General features: G+C 42.5%; 1 protein-coding gene across 1 annotated transcript in view; it reads left to right on the top strand.

Annotated features, from left to right (window-relative positions):
- The window catches only part of LOC124595980, a 48,077-nt gene that overhangs the window by 20,774 nt on the left and 8,140 nt on the right, over positions 1 to 19,163 (top strand). The window contains exon 2 of the mRNA XM_047134924.1: positions 18,100 to 18,235. Coding sequence (XP_046990880.1) covers positions 18,100 to 18,235 — 136 coding nt within the window. The remainder of the gene's footprint in view (positions 1 to 18,099; positions 18,236 to 19,163) is intronic.

Genomic DNA, 19,163 nt, shown 5'->3' on the forward strand with positions numbered 1-19,163 from the left:
CTGGGGTTGTGCAGGTATATTATCCGTACAAAATTGATATTTCAGTAGAAATCGTAAGTGTTCGGACTGTCTTAAATTGATAGTGAAAAGATGTATACTTGGCGTGGATTGTTACTAATCTTTTACGTAAGTACTCGGTGGTACTAACAAAACACTGGATCAAGTAAAGAAACGCATTGTACTACCAGAATTTTTTCGAGCTAATGGCTGCAAAGGACGAAAGTTCATAACCTATCCCCAATTCCCTAATTTTGGTACTAAAGAGGTGACGACCATCATGAGGTAGCAATATGCACTCAGATTACGATAGCATCGCGTACACGTGGTATAACGCGTCAGTGCATTGGAGAAGCTGTCACCTGTGCTCAAATGATTCATGTGAGGGTCATCCCATTTCGCTAAACTCGAGGAAATTCAATATTTTGAGATCCACAGTGTCAAGAGTGTGCCAAGAACACCAAATTCCAGGCATTACCTCACCATGGACAACGCAATGGACGACTGCCTTCACGTTAGGACAGTGCAGCAGCATTTTCCTAGATTTGCCAGTGCTAACAGACAAGCAACACTGCGTGAAATAACCACAGAAATGTACGGAGAACGTATCCGTTAAAGCAGTGCAGCGAAATTCGGCGTATTGAGCTATGACAACACACGACCGACGCAGAGTACCTTCGCTATAATTGTAGTTACGATGGCTGTCGAGTTAAGACTTGTTCGCACCTACGTCAAGTATACTTATACAGCCAATGGGCATTCAGTATCCCCTTTGTGCCGCAGCTAATGCGAGCATTAAACGTGATCGCGGCGAGTTGTACAGTGAATTTAGATTACACTTGTTGCGAGTTGTCATCGCTAGTTCTGGTGACAAAATCTGCATAAGTGAGACAGAATTTGCAGGATATACGCTGCTTGAAGTGGAATGCACCCGCATGCGCGTACCGCAACTGTCGCTGAGAATCTTCAACAATGCAGTCCCCGTCCGTTCTTAGACTTGAGCAAACCGTTATCGTTCGTGGATCGGAGCATAGCAGCACATCGCCTGCAGCGCGTCTCCAGGGCTCGTGACCGTATCGGTCGGACCCTACGCGACTAGAACACAGTGGCCTGGTCAGAGTAGTCCGAATTTCAGTTAGTAAGAGATGACGGTAGGTTTAGTGTAACACACATCACGAAACCGTGGAGCCCGGTTGTCAACAAGTACTGTTCAAACTAGTGGTAGCTCCACGAAGGAAGGTGTGGGCTGTTCACTTGGAATGGACTGGATCCTCTTGTGCAACTCAACCGATCATTGACTGGAATGGCTACTTGGACTACTTGCTGCCATTCATAGACTTCACGTTCGCAAACAGCAATGTCTAGTCACCTCACCATAATTGTTAGATTGGTCAGACAAATATCCTGGACAAGACGAGCAAATGATTTGGTCACCCGGATCGCCCTAGATGAATCCCATCGAAAATTTATGGGACACAATAGAGGTGATTTTGTGCACAAAATGTTGCAGAAGTAACACTTAAGTGGTTATGGACGGTTAGTCAGGTATGGCTCAATTTCTCGTTCGATCTGCCAGATACATTTCACAAAGAACAGATGAGATTAATATAAATCACAATGAACGTTTGGAAAAAACTACATTATTACATTAAATGGAACAAAAATCACGAAATTGAAGACAATTACACAGTAACATTAAGATTATGGAGCCATTTCCTGCCGTTGTCCGTTAACAGAACAGTCTCTGAAACCATGAATGTTACCAACAAGATGGTCCATTGTTTGTACCTCGCCAGTCACAACGCGAATCGTCTGTATAGGCCCATTTGGTTGTTTGCTGTCTGCATCGTCCAGCTCCCGTGCGGAACCTGTTTAGAGCGGACCAGTGTTTCCTGTTGAGATTGAAGCCTTCAACCCTTTTGGTTGGGTCGTGGTTTAGGTGATGGTTTTCCACGACGCCTCTTCCCAGACCCTGCTATGCATTCTCCCATCCAGCATCGAGACCATCAATATTTCTGCAGGGGGCTACCAAACGAGTTGGCTCCGTGCTACGTAGTTATTGCAATACACCGGTCAAAAGGAGGGCTGACATGGTGTTAGGAAGGCCCATGACTTTTGTGACGTTGCTTTATTCTCCGCTCGGTATTGTGCTAAGGCCGGTATTACACTATCAAATTTCTTTGTCAAAGATTTGATCAAAGCTGTGATCAAATATTCCGTCAAATATATTTGACAAAGATCTTTGACGTAGCGCTAGGAGGGGTATTACACTGGCATCATATTTTCAAGATGGCTGACAACTTGTTATTAACCGCAGCAGTTGCATGTACCATAATTGCAGTGTGTGCACATGCGGAAGAGAAGCGGGAAAAAAAGGAAACATACCTGGGTGAAGCCGTGGGTTTTACGACGACACAATTAAAGCGTTCAACAAAACTTGTTACGTGAGCTTATAGTGGCGGTCGTCAAGTCGTACATAAATTACTTAAGAATGGATGAGCATACATTTCTGTATGTGCTCAATGTAGTGTATCTTCGTATCACAAACAATATTCACTTAAGAACTGCTACATCTGCAGAAGACAGGCTCACTGTAACACATTACAGAAGAGGGTTAGGTTGGGTCAGGTCAGGTCTCCAATCTTTGTAATCTATTTTTGTATTCAGCGTGCCTCACGTTGTAAAGCGGATCAGCTTCATACATCTCTATTAGTTTTGTAGTTGTCGGCACACACCAATTGTATTTACTGGCAATGTTTATAAAGCACTACAGACGACAGAACGTAGCGATGCTAGCGCTCCATGTGGTAACACGTCACTAGATTAGATTAACTTTCATTCCAATTGATCCGTAGTGAGGTGGTCCTCCAGGATGTGGAACATGTCGGAAAACAATACATGACAAATATTTACAACTCAAACAAATAAGCTAATGTACCATTCCACAGGTCCCAAGTAGAATGATACGCATTTTTTGATGAACACTATATGCAAGTCATTTTACAAACACTATGCACTGAATTTAAAGTAGTTTATTTACTTATAAGGTAATAAACATGTAACACAACTACTATAATAATTATTTACAATGAACACATCGCTGCACTGAAATGGTGCAGAAGTTTGTACTTTATACACACAAATCAGTTGGTTGTACTGAGAAATTCATCAATGGAGAAAGAGTTGGCCACCAATAAATCTTTTAGGCTTCTCTTCAACTGAATTTCATTGGTTGTTAAGCTTTTTATGGCTGCTGGCAAGTTATTAAAAATGTGTGTTCCTGAATTGTGCACACCTTTTTGTACAAGACTAAGTGACTTTAAATCCTTGTGAAGATTATTCTTATTTCTAGTATTGATTCCGTGAATTGAGCTGTTGGTTTGAAAAAGTGATATATTTTTAATGACAAATTTCATTACGGAATAAATATATTGGGAAGCAGTAGTTAGTATACCTAGTTCCCTAAACAGGCTTCTGCAGGATGTTCTTGTTCACACCACATATAACTCTTACTGCACGTTTTTGTGCCCGGAAAACTTTAGCTTGGCTTGATGAATTAACCCAAAAAATAATCCCATATGACATTATGGAATGAAAGTAAGCATAGTATGCCAGCTTTTTCATAGGGGATCTACGTCTGACAAAATTCGCATTGCAAACAGATTTCAGTGAGCAGAAGGCAAGCGACTTCTTTGATCAAATCTACAGCGAGTCCCTAGATTTGATCAAATATTGGACAACATTTGACAAAGTTCCCTATTACACCATCAAATACCTTTGACAAAGATATTGGACAAAGAGATTTGACAAACTTGATAGTGTAATACCGGCCTGAGCAAAGTGGGGAGTTGATGTTCCAACATTTGAGGTCATGATCAGTTCAGTTGACATCTAATAAGAACCGAGCCGTAATTGGCCCCGTCGCGGCCAGCAGAATTAGCCTACAGAGGCTGCAGAGCGGCGAGCGATGGTGTCAGCCGGTGAGATAAGAGCGCGCTGCGATAGCCCGCGGCCGGCCGCTGAGAGCGCGGCGGTGCCAGCGTGACGGCAGCGGCAGTGGGAGGCGAGCGGGCGCAGGCGGCGGTCGGTCTGCGCGGACGAGCATCAGCTGATGGCAAAGTGGCGCGCCAGGGCCCGCGCCACCACCGGCGCCGAGATGCCAACAGGTCGGTGCCCCGCGCCGGGCCGCCATATTGGCCGGCCGTTAACAATCTGTCCGCGCTGCGCGCACAGTGTTCGCACCTTGACGATCGCGAGTGCCGTGCAATAAAGCTTCGGAGTACAGTGAAGAGATGGCAGCGTTCCGGAGTTACGGCGGACGTGATGGTCGTTGCGTAACTATTAGGCACTACAGCTGAACACTGCGAGAGGGTGGAAGGTAGGAGGGTTAAAATACGGTTCGCCATCTGTGCTGCCCCGTTTGACCGTGCGAAGTATCCTCACACGCAAACGAGCGCTCTAGCTCGACACGGAAGTCATTTCTTCTTTGGGCTGACGGGTGTTGACAGTTAAATCTCCTACCAGAACCTTGTCACTGTTGAAGCAAAAAGACTTACATGGTTAAAGTATTCGAAATACTCTTGTACCCTTTCTCTCATACTCGAACATCCCCTGTAAGAGAATGATACTCTTTGACTACATCTGAGCCGGCCGGGGTGGCCGAGCGTTCTAGGCGCTACAGTCTGGGCCATGGATGTGTGTGATGTCCTTAGGTTAGTTAGGTTTAAATAGTTCTAGGTGACTGATGACTGTAGAAGTCCCATAGTGCTCAGAGCCATTTGAACTACATCTGACTCTACATACTTTTTTTCCAAAATGAGCTGAACCTGTTCATTTAGGTAGCATAACTGAAAGTAGGCACGGGAAAATTGTGTTGTGATTAGACGTGTTGACAGAAGTATTCTTCCTCGGCGACGTCTTCAGGGTGTAAGTCGAAGACACTCCAGTAACCACTAGTTAAGAGCGCAAACGCCCTTCCCACATTTTTACAATGGGCTCCAAAATGCGGCTTTCGTAAATATTTCCCCAGTATCGCTTCTCATCGTTGTTGAACTGTCTTTAAAGTACTCTCCAGTATACATTTTTTGAAATAAGCTTCTGGCTACCGGATTTGCTGGTTATATAGGCGCCGTTTTTGGAAAGTGCTTCGGGTATCATATTCCGTGTTAAATTTAAAAGTGTCGGTTAATCGGTACGCAATACTTTGTGGAGCGAAGTAGTATTGGTTATCCACTTCGTATATTTAATCGAAAAAGACAGCCGTCGTGCTGACTCAATCGGAAACTCGAACAGCTTATTTCGGGATGCTTACAGTGAAAAAAATGGGAAACTAGATTTTTCAGCGGGATAGCAAGACGTGTAAAAACGTAATCTAAAACCTGCTTTCGCCGTTCGGAAGTAACAAGTGCTAGCAACAGAAAACTGTCATCAAATGAGTTGTCTAAAAAGTTTGTTACAAATGGTGAGATCGACTATTCTGTAAGGCGAATTGTGCGCACTTACTGTGTTACGAATTACAATTTTCGGTTACATGAGAACTCCTAAGAGGGCTTAATCTTCAGATTCTGACCGTTAAGATATTTTTAGAAATCAACCAGAACGAGATTCGATAGATGACGCTCTAGTAATAGAAACGATGGCGTTGGCGATTAGCGAACGGCCTATGTGTACTTCAAGCGTGTTTTTTTATATTTGTGTGGAATAATCTGTAGCTGTAGCTTTGAGTTCATCGCATATCGTGCATTAACAGCAAGAGCTGCCGCTATTTGCTTGCGGTCGTGTGAACGTCAAGAGTGTTATCAGTTATTTCTTGTCGTTGCTAACCGGATACTATCGTGCGTGTGTGTGTGTGTGTGTGTGTGTGTGTGTGTGTGTGTGTGTGTGTGTGTGTGTGTTACACACACGCAGAGATTCCAAACGAAGCTGTTGTGACGTCGTAAATGAACTGGATAGCACGGAGCCATGTTCCAGGGTGTCTTCGTGGTCGGTGAAAGCGGCGCTGACCGATGTGCCCGTTACCGCCCGTTCGCTGTGTAGCGCCACGCTTGAACGTTTCGACACGTACCAAAATTGTGAAACAATGTCGGGCGGGGCATCTGCGCAACTGCTGCTAGCAAAGTTATCTAAGGGTGCGTGTGCACTTGCGAACAACATTCTCGCCAGCTGTTCGCGTGCTGCTGCGGGCATAAAAACCTGCGCAAAGCGGAGAACCTCGCCTATCATTGTAAGAGCCACATAGCTCACGGAGTGCGTAAGGGTTTCGAGCGGCTTTGAGCTCGCTGAAAAAAAAAAAACAGCGCAAGTGGCTTGATATCGTTGCGTGCACACTACCTGCTCTCGAGCGGTTCGTGCATAGATTTTAATGCACGGTCTACACGATGACTAGAAATTTGAAAAGTCTGTATAAACTGCTGTAAAAAATGCTCCTTGCTGATATTCACTTGTAATTATCATTAAATCATATTTTAACATAGTAGAGATAGCAGAGGCGTAGGGCATCTACTCTGTGGCCAGTATTAACACTAGAAACGGTTTGGTTTAATATCTTTCGCCTCCTCAGTGGCTAACATAATTCAGCAGAAAGCGTTTGAAGACTTCACTCAGTAGGAAAGACAGGCAGCAGTTAAATATGCACCGTAATGTGTCTGAATACGTGGAAATCTAATTCATACGTTACCGTCTAATTTTCCTACGTCCGTGTATCAAGACTTTAGACTGAAAAATCATAGATCCTTCAGAGAAAGCTAATGAGCTGTCTCTAGAAACGGGCGATTTGATATATTCCAGTAGACGTCGGGCTCCCTCTGTCCGTAACTGTACATACCTTCGGTTGCAACTACACTGTCTGAATGTGGCTTTTAGGAAAACATGCCTTGGTTCAGAGACAAATATTTGAACTGTAACTAGATATTTTCAGTAGGACATAACCGTAATTGTTTCCATCTCGCTGTAGCACGACTTGAAAAATATTAGATTCGAAAATGCCTTGCTCTTAATTGGGTAGTTGGGCGAACAGTCGGCGAGCTTAATGAAGACTTGTCATATGTACTACTCTGATGATACAAAGGCAATCTTTCACCCTTTTTGCTCCTTGTGAGGAAACCACTTCCAGTATGCTGGAATTACCAGATGTGAACTGCAGTGGTTTGAATGGTGCGGTTAAAAGTAGTGGATGGTGTTAACGAGGCTTAAGCTAGTCTGATACAGCGAGTCAGGACAGAATGTTTTCGTTGCTCTGGTGACGCGGTCCATACACCCACTGGTTGTGTACGGCTGTGCGGTTGCAGTGGAGCGCTTGCGACACGGGCAGAGGCACGCAGCACAAGCTGTGGTGTGATCTTGCGCAACCAGCTGCCCCTCCCCCCCTCCCCCTTTTCCCTGCCCCTCGCTTCCCCCTCAACGTTTCCCTTCTGTGTCGCCGGCAACACCAGATAGACAGGATGACGCTCCGTCCTGCATAGCGTCGACGATTCAGTGCCTATCCGTATCCCAACTCCACAATTTGTTTCGAAGCGCGGTCTGCTATCTTTAACTCATTCCTACTGTCAACGATCGAATATCCGACTGCCACGTCTAATTCTTTTTGCCATATGCACTAATTTATCTGTTGACCGATCGACAAATTTCGTAGCAGCCTACACAAGTCCCGACTGACCGCACTTAGCTATTACAGCACCGCCCTGTTCCACTTATGTTCATTGAGTGTATGCTCTGAGAACCCACTTGGTTTTGCACAGAAACAGGGCTCTGCCTTGGATGTTAAAGAGATAACAAGACTACAGAAAGCAACGAGAAAGCTGTGAGCGAATTAGTGGCTAATGCAAGGAAAAAATTAACTCGCGCTGTTACTTCAGCGGCTGGGAGCCCATTACTTTCTTAATTAGCAGTGGATGATTCGTGCAGTTCGGAACGTCAGCAGATCACATTTGACGCAAAAGATCTCATGATAAAGGTAGTAAGCTGCAACGTGAGGTTATGAGCTACATTACTTTTTTCAGCCACTGGCAGAGTTTGACGACCACGAATTCAGTGCTGTTGTACCCCTACAATTACTCAGGAAAAAGAAACCTGAAACCAGCAACAGGCCTGAGGAAATATCATGGTAAAGCAAAATACACGTTCGTGTAAAAGTTTTTAATTTATGTACCTGTAAGTTCAAGAAACGCCGTTTAAATTAGGACTAGTAAACAGTGGTGGTGCTAATCATCTAATAAATATCAGGTACATAACAAATGAAATTATTCAACAACTGTTGGAACTGTAGTAAAAAATCTGACTCTTTGCTATTTATAACAGAGGGCTTGAATATAGGCTGAACTTCAACACGTAAAACAATGAAAAATCGTGTTTTATGAATTAACGTCCATCTAGTCTAAATGTGAAGTATCATTTTGTTTCGATGTGACTATCATTGTGATGTGGCAAACATAAAACCGGTAATAAATTTCTTCACCTTTTTTTTTCAGCAAATCGGGCGCAACTTGTGCAACAGCAGCGAAGACTCGATTTTTCGGGCCGAGTAAATAGTTTTTTAGGGGAGAAACATGCACTCGGTCTTCAATGAAGCCCAAGTGAAAGAAATTTAGTGTAAAGTCAGGGGAGGGAGGTGCTCATGCGACTGGCGCTTCGCGACCAATCCATCGATCCATCTACCTGGAAAGCAATTGTCGAGGTTGGGGAATGGGGACCGGTGCACTATGTAATCAAACTTGAGGCTGTTTGCTACAGATTCTGTAAGTTCTCAATAAATTTCCATATTTTTCAAATGAACACATCGCCATTAGGTTGTATTGTTTAATTATGACCCAAGGTTTCGGCCTTGCATGCCATTTTCAAGTGAGTGTCATTTACATATTGCAGGACATAAAACTCTAAATTGGCAATAAGCTTTGTCTTGCAATATATGTTTGGCATTAATCCAACCACTAGAAAATGGCAAAAAGCCCGAAACCTGGTCGTAATTGAAAGTCAAATTGCGGTGTGTTCATTTAAAAAGTATTGTAAGATTGGTGCTTGGCAAAATAAAAATTTCTATATTATTCCGAAGTTGTAAGTCCATTTTGACTCTCATTTGTAATAGAACAGCGTTTAATTCCGCGAGCGGTGACAAAATGCCAACATCTGTCTAGAGGTTGGCACACCGGCGCTACACACGGCACAGTTCATTGGGTGGAGACCTTGGCTTCGGTCAGTCGAAACCCCTACACACATCAAATTTGTCTAAAGGCTTCAGATTTTAAGTCAGAGCCACTTTCCATAAAAACTTATTTTGCAGGCCAGTATTAGCTCCTGCACAAGTAACTCTATGCGAAGAGGCCGGGATGCATGAGGTAAAGGGGAGGGGAAGCCTTGAGTGTCTTCATGCTTTCAAAACAAGGTTTCAATAGCAGTATTTTCCCATACATAAATAACCTTAGCCTCCAAGAACCATGGAACAAGGAGGGGTGGGGTGGCTTCTCTACCCTTACTATACGGTGCAGCTCTGATTTGACTCAATGGCCTACCAATGAGAAAAATATCGCGGGCGTAATCTGCCCCGTTCGGATCTCCAGGTGAAGACCTGTCGAGAGGTCATCAGAAAGAACAGAACTAAGTGAAAGCAAATAGGGAAAAACCCTGCACTAAGGGAAAAAACTGAAACAGCATACGCGCTTGTATAGCCATAGTTTCCAGCAGTTTCCACAATTGTAGTGCTTCTTCACACTGTAATGCGCATGTAGATTTTATGTTGAGTAAATTGACATTCTCAGTGTGTTCGTTGCTCTTAAAGTTCTCACATTGACTCGTGTACGTCTCAATTTCGGGTATGTACTTTTGGAAGGATAGAGTTTTCTGAATTAGAATTTCTTGGGCGATACTGATGTCGACAAATTACTAGACCTACACATCAAAATACTGTACGTAAATTTAATAAACTTACATAGTACATGTGTTGCACGTCAGTGGAGATCGTGAGGGCAAGTGGGGAGCCGGAGGAGATGATAGTAACACTGCGAATCCTCCTCGACCCAGAACAGATCTACAGAGCCGCAGGTGACTGAGCCTCGGTTCATAATTACGGACTCTTCGCTGTAAGAGGACTCGTCCCGGCGGCTATAGTCTTCGCTACGGCAAATGACACTGTTTAGTGCATATACGTACTGTAAACGTAAAGTTAACAGGTATGCCATTGAGTCTGAAATAGTTTAAATTTAAGCTCTTAAGTAAATGCACTATCCGCACACAATACTGAAAGGAAATGTTTGAGAGACCGAAAAGAATGACCAAAGATCTTACCCTCTTCAGGCTTCAATCGAACAAGCTATTCTCGCCACCTACCGCGCCAGTCTCCATACCAAATACTTAATCATACTATGCTTCCATTTTGACCTACAGTGTTTTCTGCTTAACAAACATCCAGGAGAAAAGATAGTCCCTCATCATAGTTTCTTAAAAGTTCCTCTCGCTCTTACGTGTATGCCTTCACCTACATACTCCGAAAGTCACCATATGGTGCTTGCATTATTTTCCTTTCGTGTAATTTGGCAGGAGCATCATTAAGAAAGGTAGCTTAACTGGGTTGGCATTACGTGATATTTAGAAAAGTTAAATGTGAACCACAAGAAGAAAATCTTGAACCACATTGTTGGATAATACGAAAAATTCAGAATTAAAGAAAACACCCACCGCGGCGAACCATGTTTGAGGATTAAACTAAATACGCAATTTTGTTGCAAGAAGGCGAGGCCCTCAACAGCTTATCGATAAGATACTACCGTTTAGAGATATTCTAAAGTGAAAACAGTAGGAGAAATGTAGATATCCTGCAACTTTGTCGCAAAGCTTAAAGATGGATCTTGTTCCTCATGACTGCATTAGTTTTTGAGCTGTGGGCCGTCACACTAACGGTCTAGTGACACCTAAATGTCTCCCGGCGTATGCAGTATCAGGTAACTTACGAGAATTCACGGTAAAGCTGTTAAAATGACAGGGTGTGCACCTGTCGAAATATCGGAGGTTGTCGACTACGTCACTGGCGGGTCCAAATAGTGGAGCAGATTATCGCATGGGTGCGACGGCCGTACCTTCTTTGCCCTCTTGCGCCTACCTGCGCTGCTGCTGCTGCTGCTTGCTAAGTGGGAGCAAATTGCGTGGTCACAGCAGAGGCGGTCACGTGACTGGGTGCAATATATATGGTTCTTAGACGCACTGGCTGCTGCATCTTAATCAGCCGCAGCGATGTTTATGGCGTGCAGAAGTGACTCGGTCTGCTAATTCACGGACGCCAGTTAAGATTCCGCAGACGGGACTTATTTATAAGAGTACTTGTAATAAATGTGGACGCTGCATAAACTGGTTGCAGAACTATTGCGTCAACTAGTGGAAGAAAACCGGCAGTAAGCGACTTGGTGGAATGCAGACGGATGACGTCTTTGACAACCGCCGATATTTCGACAGGTGGATAGCCATTTTGGAGGCCTTAAATTCCATAAGGATGACTTTCACAAAGGCAATGTTCCGCAATAGCAACTTCATGTCCTCAAGGCTGGATCGTTATAGTCTCTTACCGCGGACGAGGACAACCAGCGGTTGTGCTGAAGCAAGATTATACTCAGAAGATCGGTAGTTGACCAGCTGATGGAGCGAATAGCAGATGGTGCCGACCCGGCTACGTGAAGTCCTTTGGAACCACGTAAAAGAGTTAGTGGTGCATTCAGACATCGGTTCTATTTAACATTGTTGGAGAATATGTTAAGAGAAAGGCTTTGAGGATGGACTGGTGGAAACCTGTTTGGAGGGCGGAGAATCAGTAACTTAAGATTTGCTGATGACACCATACTGTGTGCAGAATCACAAGTGGAAATAAATTACTGCATTGAGTTCAGAGAAACGTGGAATGTCCATTAATAAAGACGGATATAATTGACAGGCGAATCGCTACCAGCTGCTGATATGCTATCAGAATATGAAGTTGGTCACTTCATCTGCCTGGTGGCTCTACCCAGGGAATAAGCCGTAAGATTGTTCTGGGTAGGGATGCTGCATTGGCGCTGACAGTGATTCGGAAGACAAAGCCCTAAAGCGTCTTTCTAAATCGGGAGACCTGAAATCTCTGTTATTTCGTTTCCTTCTATTGCGTTGAAATGTGGACGGTAACTGAATCTGACCTCAAAAGAAATAGATATGTGGACGTAGGACGTTGCCGAGAATATCATGGATGAGCAAACGTACATAACACAAAAAAAAAAACTTCTTGGCGTGAAGTTTGGAAGGTAAGAAGACGAGGTACTGAAGCTATGGGCGAGGGGTCGTGAGTCGCGCTTGGGTGTCAGCCAGTAGAGCACTTGCCCGCGTAAAGCAAGCTGTCAGAGACAGTTTTAATCTGCCTGGAAGTTTCATACCAACGCACATTCTGCTGCCGAGTGGAAATTTCAGTCTGGCAACAAAAGAAACCTTAACGAACTCAGCGGAGAAGAGGTTGTCCTGTATTTGTTTCCAACGGTTTCTGCAGGTCTTTCGTCCCATAATTCGACGACAGGATAACTCGAGAATGATCGTCCCAGACAGTCGAAGGAGAAAGATTGCAGGGAAGACCACCTAGACGATGGATAGACTAAAGAGAAAACACACCATTCTCAGGACCAGCTGCAGAAGACCGGGAAAAATGGACACACTGTTAAGAAATTGTCATGGGTTAGATTAGATTAGTTTTTCGTTCCATAGATCCGTGCTGAGGAGATCCTCGTAAGTGTGGAACAGGTCATTTTTTAAGCTAAAATAACAATACTGATAGTACGAATATATAAATCATGTTTCTATTAAAAAAATTCAACAGAGTAGGAGTTGGCCACTAGTAAGTCTTTCAGGCTCCTTTTAAACTGATCTTTATTTGTAACTAAATTTTTGTTTGCTGGCAAACTATTGAAGATATGTTCCTGAGTAGTGGACCCCTTTTTGAACTAAAGTGCTATTAAGTCCTTGTGCAGATCATTTTTGTTCCTGGTATTGTATGTATGAACTGAGCTGTTGGAAAAGATATATTATTCAGGACAAATTTCATTAAGGAGTAAATATACCGAGAGGCAATGGTTAATATACCCAGTTCTTTGAAGAGGTTTCTACATGACCTCTGTGAATTGACTCCACAAATATGTATTACACGCTTTTGGACTCCGAAAACTTTTTACTTGAAGAGTTACCCCAAAATATTATACCATATGACATTATGGAATGAAAGTAGGCAAAGTATGCAAGCTTTTTCATTTTTATGTCTGCTAACATTCGAATTGCAAATACAGATTTGTTAAGGCGTTTCTGCAGTTGTGTGGTGTGTTCCTCCCAACTGAATTTATCAAGTTGTAATCCCAGGAATTTAAGACTGTCAACCTCTTCTATCTGCTCTTCATACTTTATGCATATGCTGGGTGGAAACCTCTTCCAGGTTCTCAATTGCATATAGAGTCTTTCGAAGTTTGTCAGTGAGTTGGCTTTAAACCATTTATTAATACCCATGAAAATATCATAAGCAGATCTTTCTAGAACTACACTCGACATACTATTTATTGCAATACTTGTCATCTGCAAACAAAACGAACTCTGCTTCTGGCAGTGTAACTGATAAGAAATCGTTAATTTACACAAGAAAAAGCAATGGCCCTAAGAAGGATCCTTGTGGGACACCACATGTAATTTCTTCCCATTCTGATGATCACTGATGACTTAATTCACTAGTCCCTTGCACTGACACCCTTTGTTTCCTGTTAGCGAGGTATGACTTCAGCCATTTTGCAGCACTGCCCGTGATACCATAGAATTCTAATTTATTTAAAAGGATGTTGTGGTTCACACAATCGAATGCCTTTGACAAATCACAGAAAATACCTGCTGCTTGTAACTTGTTATTTAATGAATTGAGTACATTTTCACTGTAGGTGTAAATAGCCTTCTTGGTATCAGAACCCTTCAGAAATACAAACTGTGTTGTTGATAGTGTTATTTGTGGCCAGATGGTTGAGAAGTTGCCTGTACATAACTTTTCTAAAATTTTTGAGAATAAACACCAATTAAAGTATCAAAGGCAGAAAGGTCCAGAGGAAGACATAGGAACCTTGTTGCAAGATAGTATTTTAGACTTTTAACTTGAATTATGGTGTCCCTCGTAGATTTGGGAAGGAGGGGGTGGATGGGCGGGGTTTGCATATTGCAACATGAAATGTCAGTTCGTACTAGTTTCGGAATTTGTTTCTTAGTGCGCCCAGTCAGGGCCAGGGACTGCACCACCAGCGGTCAGCCGGCCTTCCGCGAGCACTCGAGCGTGTCGGCCGTACCTGGTCGCGTGGTGCGCTGTTCGCTGGCTGCAGGTCACGCGCCACGTTGCCAGATTTGCGGCCACGGAACCTGTAGCGGGCAAAGCTGTGAGTGAGGGGCCAGGAGGGGGAGGGAAAGACAACACCAGCCGCACTGATTCGCCAAGGGCGCCAGGAATGCCGCCGCGCGAAGCTCGAGATTCACGCCTCTAGCGGCCACAGCTAGAGACTAGCCGGCGCAACTGCTACATGTCCGAGTGTACTCCCGTTCACTTCTAACGCAGGATGTGGCGGCAGTGTAATTTTGCGCAGCGGTCAGTCGCGTCATCGAGTTATTTGTCAGATATTTTGAGGCAGCCGTGCATTTAAATTTAAATCTACATACATACTGTGCAAACCACCGCGAAGTGCATGGCAGACGGTACGTCCCAGTGTACCAGCTATTTGGGTTTCTTCCCGTTCAACTCGCGTATGGAGCGCCGGATGAATTACTCGAATGCTTCTGTGCGTTCTGCAGTTACAATGTCATCACGACCCATCCTGCGAGCTGTACCTAAGGGGTTGAAGTACATTCGTAGAATCGTCATATAAAGCCGTTTCTTGAAACTTAGTAGACTTCCTTGGGATAATTTCCGTCTACCTTCGAATCTGCCACTTTTTCAGCACCACTGTAACTTACCCATGGGTCAAACAAGTTGCCATTCGTGCTGTTATGTTAAATATCCTTCACTAGTCCTATCTGGTATGGGTCCCACACTCCGTTTCAGAATGGGCCACACGAGTGATGCGTAAGCAGTCTCCTTCGTACATTGATTTGCACTTCCACATTACTCTACCAATAAACTGAAGTCTGCCCCTTCTCTATACACAGCAGTCTGTGGTCATGCCATTTCATATCCCGACAATGATAAACCCAGGTACTTCTATAAGTTAACAGATTCAAACTGTGAATCACTGATACATAGGATACAAAGTTTTTCGTTTTGTGGAGTGCACAGTTGCCAGTCTTTGCACTACTTTCAAATCTTACCTAGATTAGATTGAATATTTATGCAGCTTCGTCCAGACAGTATTTGACTATACATAACGTCATCTGGAAAGTCAGTTACTATTAATACTGTCTGAAAGGTCATTAATATACAACATGAACAGCAAGGAGCCCAGTACCTGAAGTTATTACATGTGACAGTGACTGTCCATCAAAAATAACATGCTGCATCCTCCCTCCCAAAAGACTGTAACAAAATTGATTCCCCATGTGGTTGAACTTTCGACAATAAGTGTAGGTGTGGTACTAAAATGTTTCCTGTATGTTAAATACTTAATCTGCCTGACTACCTTGATGGAAAGCTTCCAGTAAGTCATGTGACAAGTGAAAGTGGGGTTCAACACAATCGGTGTTCTCAGAATCAGTGCTGGTTGGCATGGAGGAGCTCATTCTGTTAGATCAGTTTCAAAGCAGTGCAAAACATTAAACCAATAAATTTTAAAACATCATTAAAAACGAGAAACAAGATGGTTTAAAAATAGTTGTTGGTAGCTGTTTGAAAAGATCACTTCGGAACCATTTAGCAAATAATACCGCTCAAAAGAAACATTAATGGCCTATGGTAGTACATACTCAATTCTGTTATTACAGCAGGGGAGCACGGTAACAAATCTCTGAAATGAACACGCACAGGATTGTGAATTTGTTGGGCAGGAGTGCAGGCAGGTGGGATGTTGATGCTCGGTTTCTTCGTGAGGTGGGAGCATCAGGTAAAAAGTTTGATTTAGCCCAGACCGGTGGCCACTTGTGTAGCCATCTGAACATCTTACTGTGGCTGTGTTATGGTAATCTGAGGGTTGGGCAATGATCTGAAACTGAATTGATTCCTTTTGCAAAAGATTCTAATCAGGCTGAAATTAGTACTCAGCTAATGTCACCATATGTATGTCAACTGTTGTGATCTTACGTTCTGAAACAGCCACCCTAGAACAACTCTTGACTGGAGTGAGACTTCTGGTTCAAATGTCCACCAGTGTGTTGGACATTGGTCTAAGATAAGTTTGAACTGTTTGAAAAACTCCAGCTTCATTTGGATTTCACATGTAAAAACGTTGAGCTGGGTTTTTTGAAGTGATGCTTCTGTACATCAGAATTATGCAAATCAGTTCAAATTTTGTAGGAAGTGTCGGTGGTTGTCCTATTTTGTGAAAGCTTCGTCTGTTGCCACAACATAAGAAACACGGTTCAAAAGACAATAAAAAGCCTATACTGGATCAGTCATTGCCTGAGTCAAAAATGTAGATCAGGTGTGAAGCTATGACAGTCTGTTAAAATTATGATAGAGTAAAAGTTGTGAAACATGAAAAATGCTATCACAACACACACAAGTTGACTATCCCCTGGGCAGATCTAAAAGAAGGAACTAGCTTTTTCACTTACCTGGAAGCTTAAGATATAAGTTAAAACATCTTGACATTCATGCATTTTTGGGTGTTAAACGTTATTCCATAACATAGTGGGCTCTGACCCACCCTGTTAAATGTATTGTGATTTGTCTGAGAACATAAAGTTTCTGGGCTTCTAGAGTGGAATGCATCTAAAATAGGAAGTATCAATCCATGTATCATATTACTTTGTGATACAATGTGTTATTACATGACATGGGTACTAATACTAACCAGTAATAATAAAAATGTTAAGATTTTCTGATTTAAATGTCTTTGAAGCTACCACCCCAAGCTTAAAAGCTATTTCCCTTCTTTTACATCCCTAACTTTGCCAAGGATATGTTTGCCTTTCTTTGTGCTACAATAAGTGTCCTTCATTTGGTTTTAAAATATTGATAAAGTATGTGGGTCCTGTAGTAAACAGGGTTAAGGAGGAAATTGAACATACACAAAGACAAACATAAATGGACAGTTTTTAAACTCCAGAGACATTTAGACAATAGAACTCACACACTCAGAGCTAAAAATTAGCCTCTGTAAGGCAGCTGAAGTGAAACGCCCAGTGTAAAGTGGAGATTAATAAATAACATTAAAGCCCCTGCATCTGTCACAACTGCTACAGTTCACTTTTGGTGGCTGCAGCTACTTGGATTTGTTCATCGTTGTTGGCTTGTCCATTCTAACACTGAAATGGCAAAGAAATTTTATCATTGTGATTACTGCTGACACAAGCTTCCTAACTAAAAAGTGTCTGCAGTGTCTTTGTAGAGTAAGGACAGAAAACTCCATTGACTCTTGTCAAATTGTGTAGGGTTGTTAGCCTGCCACTTCCTGTGTTTTTTAAAAGAACAGAATGAGAGAGGACTGGCTGGGACACTCTCCCCTCTATTGCAGTACACTACAGCAGCAATACACACTTTGCTACTCCTAAAATTCTCTTCAGTTTTTTACAAGAAATCCTTTGAAGTTGCACTCATATCTGGGCCCACTAAGTGCTGCTGAATGTAGCAGCCTTGTTCCAACAATAAACACCTTATTTCACTCAACTTTCTTAAATGCTGTAGCCATTGTACTGCAATGGCCACTCTTGGCTGTGGCATGATAGTGTCAAGATGGAGCAACTTGTAGCTCTTGTAAAACACTGGACAATGTGTGGTTTAACAATATGCACGAACTTCAGTACTGCGTAATTCAGAGTTAAGAGTGAGAGGTGTTAAACCACTCCCTTACTTTTCCCTGTTAGTAGTTGCTCACTGTTTATTAGTACAGTTGTGCCTTACTCCAGCAGAGGTCTGGCATACCAGGCATTTTACAGCACTTGCTAATCTATATAATAACAATCACATGAATGGGAAACTAATAAGCTAATTTTTTGTTACAGATTACAGGCGAGGTTATTTCAGTCGTTTTGCTGCACAGTTGTTTGCAGATCCATTTGGCAGCAACAGAAAGAAGGCTAGACAGCCTCAGAAACCAAAGACAATGCCATTGTACAATTCTCAAATGGATCTTTGCAGGTAAAGTTTCATAAAATTAGTTTTGCTGACATTAACTATGTTGCAAAGTATAATACAAACAAAGCTTCGTAGTATTTTGCTCAGGAGGATTGAAAATATTTGATATTTGTGACTTAAATTAACAGCTTGGTGATAGTTTTAGTGTAATTGTTTATTAAAAAGATCTGTAACTCTAGTGCAGGTAACAGACCTGTAAAGAAACTTTTGTGTGTATCTGGTAACTTGACGACTAATAAATTTTTCTTATTACTCCCCTTAAGACTGTTTACACACAACTTTTAACCAGCTTTTGAGACTATGGGATCACTGCAGAATATTTTTAGTCTTTTTCATCAGTGCAAATTACTCCAAGGCAACCTCCAGTAACTAAATCGTGTCAAGTTGCTAAAGGGCTGTTCACAACTAAAATTTGTAGTGAGTTACATGCGTGGAGATACAAAATTAATTTATGTGTTTATTGCTCTTCATATTGCTTGTTTGAATTTTACACATTCTTCTTAGGCTATCAATATTTTCGGTAGTTAACACTGCTCTAATTAGTAAACACTTCTTACTTTTTCATTTCATAAGCTAATTCCCAAAGCACAGCCTTGTTAGATTTCACTACTTTCCATTTCATCTTTTGTTCATTATACAGGGTGTCCCACTTAAACCTCCCCAATTTCAAAGACCCAGGAAAAAACTGCAGTAGATAAGACAATGAAAAATGCACCACACTGTAGAGCATGTCAAGAATTTTTTATCATACACACACATCTACATGTGAACCATCTGTAGCATGAAAAATATTGAGTCTATATTCAATTTTTTGCCAAGTTCTTTGTAACATTTCCTCTGTTATTGTTGCAATTGCATTAGTGATATGATGTTGCAACGTAGGAATATAGTCCATTTTGGTCACACACATGGTCCTTCACAAATTTGCACA

This window comes from Schistocerca americana, chromosome 2 (assembly GCF_021461395.2).
Source record: "Schistocerca americana isolate TAMUIC-IGC-003095 chromosome 2, iqSchAmer2.1, whole genome shotgun sequence".
NCBI classification, from domain to species: Eukaryota; Metazoa; Arthropoda; class Insecta; order Orthoptera; family Acrididae; genus Schistocerca; species Schistocerca americana.